The sequence below is a fragment of the Montipora capricornis genome, chromosome 14 (assembly GCF_036669925.1).
Source record: "Montipora capricornis isolate CH-2021 chromosome 14, ASM3666992v2, whole genome shotgun sequence".
In the NCBI taxonomy this organism is placed as follows: domain Eukaryota; kingdom Metazoa; phylum Cnidaria; class Anthozoa; order Scleractinia; family Acroporidae; genus Montipora; species Montipora capricornis.
Window position 1 is genome coordinate 34,898,286 of NC_090896.1, and position 7,500 is coordinate 34,905,785.

Here is a 7,500-nt window from a genome sequence, read left to right on the forward strand (position 1 = left end):
TGGGTTGATACATTCAAATAGCGGGCCGTTTTGCTACAAATAGGAGTGTCGTTTGGACAGGTTGTATGCAAATGCTCGTGTAGCGAGGCATATGTCACTTTCGTGCGGGCGCACGAGCAATACACGAAGGCAGACGTAATGTCTTGTTTTCGTTCTAAATCGATCTCTTGCTTGATCCAACTACTGTACTCCTCCATTAGTTAGCAAAATACCCATCGGGATTCTTTTGGTCAGTTCCCAAAATAACGACTTCTTACGAGCACAAAATACGCGCCGTCGCATTTGGAGTCAATAACTATTCTACGTATCCTCTTAATACGTAAAACCAGCATAAAAAGGTTTAAAGACGTAAAACCAGTGCGAAGATAAACACGCTACAATCAACCATGTGTTTATTTACAGTCCCATGCTCCTCCTTGTCTCTGCATCCCCGAAACGTCTCACGCAACGTTTCTCGTCTGGCAGGGGCTCGAACCCACTACCTCCTGTTCGGAAGTTCGACACTCAACCAGTAATACATTTCCCTGGTTGCATGTGAGTCACCCGTCTCGCCGTTCACTCGCACTTACATTTAAAACGACGTGTGTGTGTGTCAAGAAAATAAGGGCCATTTTCCACTTTGTCAAATGCTTTTGAAAAGTTGTCTCGCAGTTCGTTTTTGACGAAAGATTCAACCTAGTTCCCAGGGTCTCTCTTCTCTGCCTCCATTTTTCTTAACGACAACGGAGGCAGAGAAGAGAGACCCTGGGAACGAGGTTGCAAAAGATCTTACGTTGTGAGTTAGGTTGCTCGTCCGTTGTTTCCAACTTTTTCTGCCCTCCTAATCACATGCTGGTACAGATTTCAGTTCAGTTTATTTAGCTACAATACATTACGAAGTACAGAATAAAAACAAATTATCACATGGCAAGGGGCCCAGAAGAAACCATGGGGCTTATAGGACCTGGGCGCCCTCATTACATAAAAGAATACAAAACAGAAAGAGCTTACATGGATTGATGGACTAAAGAGACTGCTTAATGAAATTACCATTACACATAAAACGATATTTTCCTTATTTTACGCTAGTAACAAGAACAAGAAGGGAAGACAATAACATGACAAAAGATAGTTTTTAATCTTAGATTGAAGAAAATATAATGAAAGAGCATTTCGAATGTCAGAACATAACTTATTGAAGAAGACTGGGCCTATTATATTTTCATGGGCTGATGACAAGAAACGTGGCGACATTTTACACCTTGTAAATGAAAGTTTGAAAAATTAATACGGGGTTTTAAATAGAGTTGCGGAGAAGTAGAACGTACCATCAGCCTAGTTCCCAGTCGTCCTCACGTGAAATCAAAGGGTGACGTCAATGGTTGAGCGGATCGGGAAGATCCCCCGAGGATTCCCCGAGGACGGCCTTTTCCTATCGCGGTCGGCCTCTTGCGATTAAGCGCTTAAAGGCCTGGGAAAGAGGCTGACCCACAATTACTTCTCGCAACGATTGCGGCAACAAGAAGGTGCTAAAAAATGTCTGTCTCGAGATTTGGTACACTTGGAAATTTTCCAAGCAACTTGTGTCGATCGTAGCAAAACGAAAAATTACCAAATGAGTTGTACGAAAAATTGTCCATTGTAACCGTCGGACTTATAAGTTTCCACTTCGTAAGGAATGAAGTGAAAACTGTGATGCTTGGTAACCTTTCGTTAGAAGTGAGATCTTCGGCTGCAGTTTCAATGACAATGCCTCTTCACAATCCCCACATGGGGAGGAGCCTTGCGTGACCACACAAAGAACGGCTGCGTAGGAGACTACCAATTCGGCCTGTTTACACGGAAGGAGGGTGCCCCGGCTAACCGAGCAACTGTGGGAGGGCTAACTTTTCATACGTTTCATCAGAAAACGCATTGAAGCGTTTACATGCTAGCCCGCCTACCCGGGGCACCTTGTCTACTTGCCCGGGCCACCCGGCTAGGTTGGATAGCTTTGCCATTTAAACGGTTTGTACCGGGCCATCCCGGCCAGCCGAGGTGAGATAAACCGCGAAAACATGCCTCTGGTGATTACACCGAATCAGCAGAGTGCATAACAACAGTCCTATAAACTGACAAGCGGCCGCTAACGGAATGAGCGATTAAAAAATTAAACTTGCGGCCAAAAAGTTTCTTTGGTAGGTCTTTTTGTTTGTTGTGCTTAGCGGTCGCTCAAAAGATAGCTTACGCAGACCACTGACGATACCGGTTCGGTGAGTTGCATGTAATTAAAGACGGGCTATGTTTCAACCCTTCTAGCCGGGTATCTCGGTTTGCCGGGGCACCCTCACTCCATGTAAACAGGGCCAAACTCAATGTTTTACCTAATTCAGATCCATTGGGAATAAAACGTTTTGTTCCAGATATTTCCATATGAATGCTCCATTATCATGCAAATGCAATACACAGAGAATCTTAACCCCGAAAGATTTGAATTGGGTACAACATTGCTTTAGCCGAATTGGTCTATTGCTTAAATTGTCCAGTTAATTGCAAGGTTCACTTCTATCTTTCGTTCGGACATATGGTTCGGAGAAGTCGTGCTTACCAAAAAAAAAATTAGCACTTAATATTTTAGAGCGGTTTAAAGTGCCAATCAAATTTCTTTGTGTCAAGGATCACTTTCCACTAATCCTATCAATTGTAGAAAAGTGATTGTGGTAATAGCTTTCATATTTGACTAGAACCAGCTGTTTTGGCTATAGGCACTTAACATTAATCAACTGAAGAGCTTACAAATACAAAAGATTGCTATTCTAAGGCTCCATCGAGAGGAAATCATCGAAAAATCTTTGTTTGCTGTGGCGTCAAAATATGTTTCTAAGCAACTTTACCTTTGAGTGCACACTCAAGGTTTTGTAATGGAAATCATAGTTCGGTTTGTATTAAAATTGTTTTGTTAATCTTTATCGAACCATACCGAGAAGGTTCAAAGCATTTATCACTCTTTTACCAGCATCTGAAGTTAACGTTTTCAAAACAACCGAAGAGTTACTTTTTTCAGCTGTAGAAAATGCGCGAAGAACTCGCACCCATCAAGTGCATTGTGCGGGAAAAGAACGCGAACGTAGACGTGGAAATGATTCGTCAGGGTCGAGCCATTACGTATTGCGTAAAACCAAGGAAAGTTCTTACAACTCGCAGCGACGCCTTAAAATGGAAGGATCCAGTTACTGATGTGGAGCAACTTATTCACACTGCCTTGGAACGAAATGGCCCTCGATTACATGCAGAGGTTATTTGTTTCTATTTCATTTTTTTCTTGGTTTTATTATGCTTAAAATTAATTTGAGTGCATAAAGTCTTAGTTGAGTAAATAGCTTTCCTTTCTACCTGTATTTCAACCGTTGCGGAAGGCAAGAGGGCCGCGGTAATAAACGAACGTTTCCGAAGAGAAACCTATTGGGACAATAATTGTTTCAAACCGGTCTGCTAAAAAACTTGCATTGGAGCATTTGGTGTAAAGCTGTTGTTATAACTTGCATTGCTGTTTTTTATGAAAACCTGTGTAAAATCTCATCCCTAACACGACATATAAATTTACTGGCGTACACGTAAGAACTTTATAACTCAACTAGAATGGAGCATCAGGTTTAAGTGCTTCTGTCAATGTCTTTGTTTAATTCGTTGAGACGGTCTTTGTGTTTGAAAATCGCCTGTGTGTTTTGAATACTCTCTGTGAAACCCCGCAGGTGTAATGCAAAGAAATTGCGAAATTTAGCTCGCGTTTACGTTGAACTCTGAGTTCAACTCCGGACCAACACTCAGGGTCTGAGGACTGACTGAGGAGAAAGTGCTGCCTTTGCAATTACATCTGCAAATGGTTAGACTCTCAAGTCTTCTCGGATAAGGACGATAAGCCGAAGGTCCCGTCTCACAACCCTTCAATGTTCATAATCCTGTGGGACGTAAAAGAATCCGCACACTTGTCGCAAAGAGCAGGGCATGTAATTCCCGGTGTTGTGGTCTGTCTTCTGTGGTGTATCATGGTTGGGAAGGTAAATGCTCGGAGATATTAGCTACACCAAGCTACTCTAAAAAAATCCGAGGGTAAATAAAGATGTGATATGATATGATATTGTCCATCTCTTTTTAGACGTTGCTTGGTATCTGTAGCTAACATTCAAGGAATCAGCTAAGATTAAACAGGATTCTTTGATCTTTGGCAAAACGCAAATTTCAACTGACGTTTGCCTCGGAAAACATGGTTGCGAAGTCTCTCTAATATCTTTTGCAGTTGTCGTTAAGTAGAAGTTGATACCTTACCAGGTCGAGTTGATCATCATCATATCTTTATTTACCCTCGGATTTTAGAGTAGCTTGGTGTAGCTAGTATCTCCGAACATTTGTCCTCTCAACCACGATACCACAGAGAACAGACCACAACACCGGGAACTACACTGATGCTCTACTCTTTGCGATTAGTGTGTGAGGTCTTTTACGTCCGATAGAGTTATAAACATTAGTCGTGATTACAAACCCCTTGGGTTTGGGGCCTTCCGAAGGGTAAATTGCTCGGGTTAGTTCAGCTCAGATTTCGTGTTACCCTGGGGTAACTTGCCCTATCCGGCCGGGATGCGGTTACACAGTAAATGACTCCCTTCAGGCTAAAATAATAGGATACTATTAGTATAACTAGAGATTTTGGTGTATTAGCTATGTTCTGCTTTATGATTGGCCAACTGCCACCTCAAGGAGCAGATAAACCGTACTTTTCAGTTCATGGGAAGTTCTTTCGTTCTTTTTTATGTATCCATGGAAAAAACTCTAGGGCAATTTCGGTCTAGGGAAGCGGTTATACACAAAAACGTCCTTGCCCGTGTGCAAAAGATGTTTACCCATGGATAAAAGGACTCGTGTGACCACAACTATTGAAGAGTTGTGAGATAGGCCCTACGGTTTATCGTCCTTATCCAAGAAGACTAGAGAGTCTAACCATTTGCAGATGTCATTACAAAGGCAGCACTTTCTCTTCAGTTATTTAAAGACCCTGAGTGTTGGCCCGGCCATAACTCACGACCTCCCGCATGGTAGCCCGGTGCTTAACCAACGTAGCCACCAGTGCGCGATCGATAATCTCCAAAGATCTTTAAAAACTTGTTGGTGTGGCTCAGTTCATTTTGATGATGTTTGGTTAAAAACCCCAGTAACAACGACATTCCAGTTCTTTCTTGTGAAAATTGCATCGATCCCTTGTCCCGGTGAATCTGAGAACAGACATCCAGAGTTGAATTGAGTCATGTGGCACACAGGTGTATAAAAGTCATCCCCAAGTCACTTGGTGCCCTATGCAGTGTCCATATAGACCCAGGAAGCTTGGATCTCATCCCGACAGAGAGAAAACAAATTTATTTTTTTAACATTGCACTTGTTTTAAACCTCGTGTTTTATCAGTTGGCGAGGAAAATCTTCATTACGTTAGTCTTTAAGCCCTAGGCTAATTCGCTCTATATTTGTACTGGCTTAAATTTTGTTTTCCATTGTCCAATCATCGGTAGCAAATTTGGATTGCAAGGATGTCGTGATACTAAGGTATTTGGTCTGTTGTCACTGTTCGAAAAATCTTAAATGGACAAGTGTCATGATATTGAGTTTTTGGTGTAATCACTGAAATCAAAAATGATCAAATGTACATTCATACAGAAGAATCAGTCGGTCGAAGTTATACTGATCTACGTATTTTCTTATTCGTCAGTACCAACACAGATCATCCTTCCCTGGTTCGTCATCTGGTCCGTTACCAAGGTCTACATCTTCACCTCGCGCTCCTTTACTACCAACTCATAGGACCAATACCGCTGGAAGGACCAAAGAGAAATCGACTCAAGAAACGAGGTCCATTGGTACTCAAACCAGGTGCGTACGGAACACAACTGTTTCAGTGCCTTGACCATGATTTATGAACTACAATCCTGGACAAAAATTGTTGGGTCATCTTTGTTTTACCAAAAAGGCGTTCGTAAGAAATATGTGGTTTACTCTTTCTAAAATTGAAACTGATAATAATAATAACGACTTTGCTTGTCCCCTCCCCCCTTCATCCAAAGCAACGGTGATTCCAACTGCAGCTTTTCTAAATGTTCTCCCGGATTGCCATCAACCTTAAAAAGGAGGAAGGGGGGCGGGGGAATGTTAGCCTGTTCCAGGCCCCCAGATAGTTGGGGAAGCGAAAAAAACTGCATGCGAAAAAAGAGTGGGGCTTGGGTCGAGGCGAGGCAACCAAGGCCCCACTCTTTTTTCGCGTGCAGTTTTTTTTCTCGCTTTCCCAACTATCTGGGAACGTGGAACAGGCCAGGGGACTGTGTAATAGAAGGAATGTATTTGCGCATGAATGTTTGAGTTAATAACGACTTATCCTGCACCCCAAGACGGTGATATAACCCGTCCATTAATAAGATAACATTAAAGTCTGTGGCGCAGGCGAACACGGCTTCACAAGATTCAAGTAATGTAACCAAAGCAAGAAATTGTGTTTCTCAGCAGTCTTCGTGACGTAACCAGTGCAGGCGCAGGCAAGCCACCGTCGCCAGCGTACAGGACAGGTCAGTGGGTTTTTGCTGAACATCGGTTGGTTTTCCGTGCAATTAGATTTGAATTTAACGCAAGGACAGTGCTTTGTTATATGTTTAGAGTTTCCCGTAAACAATCGCAGCAAAACATCCGCCGCGGGTAACAACTGCGGAATTGTATCCCGACTGGGATATATTTGAATTTGATCAGGGACACGTGATCAAGAATCAACCAATCACGGTGCTCGTTTTGTTGAGTGGAAGTCTAGGTATATAACAATATTAGTATATACTAAAACAGTGGATAGCGATGAAGTCGCGCTCTGATTGGCTACTCAATCTCCGAAGATTCTTTGCTATTCATCTTCAAGCAACTCGCGTGCGAGTTATTATCGTTGTAGGAATATGGAAGTTCAAATTAATTTTTTGCGTTCTACTATTTCACTGTTTTAGTATATACTAAAGCAACTATAATATTCAGCTCAGTGTCGCCGCTTCGCGGCTTGGTAAATATCCACAAGTAGCTACCTCCACTTCGGTGAATAGTTGTTAATTATGTTATTACATTTCATCAGGAGCACGGTCGAGATTTCATTTAATCAATTTGTATGGACCCTGATGTGAAACATGAACTTATTAATGTCGTTTACAGAATCTTCCCTTAGCAATCACAGTGTAACGTATACACCAAGAAGTGCTTCTTGTCAGCCAACCACCCTTTATCAAAGTGAAGATTTCCGAAATCCGGCGAAGATGAACCGATTTCCGAGCAGGGTGCCCCACAGCGGCGAAGAACGTGCTCGGGGACGCTCGGCGGGAAGGACGAAGTCTCCAGTCAGAATCGATGGAACTCCGGTGGAACTTCCCGGATTTATGAAAACAAACTACTTCCTTCATCATGAAGATTTGGACATGGGGCAGAAACAATACATTTGGGGAGTGGCGAGGATTTATTCTGTGACTCAGCTCATGA

The 7,500-nt window shown here is 42.5% G+C and overlaps 1 protein-coding gene across 4 annotated transcripts in view; it reads left to right on the forward strand.

Moving 5' to 3' along the window:
• LOC138032502 (uncharacterized) overlaps window positions 1–7,500 on the forward strand; it is a 16,924-nt gene that overhangs the window by 3,844 nt on the left and 5,580 nt on the right. Inside the window, exons 1-5 of one of the 4 annotated variants that reach the window (XM_068880202.1) lie at window positions 2,767–2,896; window positions 3,023–3,253; window positions 5,714–5,874; window positions 6,499–6,560; window positions 7,180–7,500. The exon at window positions 7,180–7,500 is cut by the window's right edge and continues 143 nt beyond it. In XM_068880202.1, the coding sequence (XP_068736303.1) occupies window positions 3,032–3,253; window positions 5,714–5,874; window positions 6,499–6,560; window positions 7,180–7,500 (766 nt within the window). In that variant the 5' untranslated portion in view covers window positions 2,767–2,896; window positions 3,023–3,031. The other 3 variants (XM_068880203.1, XM_068880205.1, XM_068880204.1) reach the window with 3 other exon arrangements.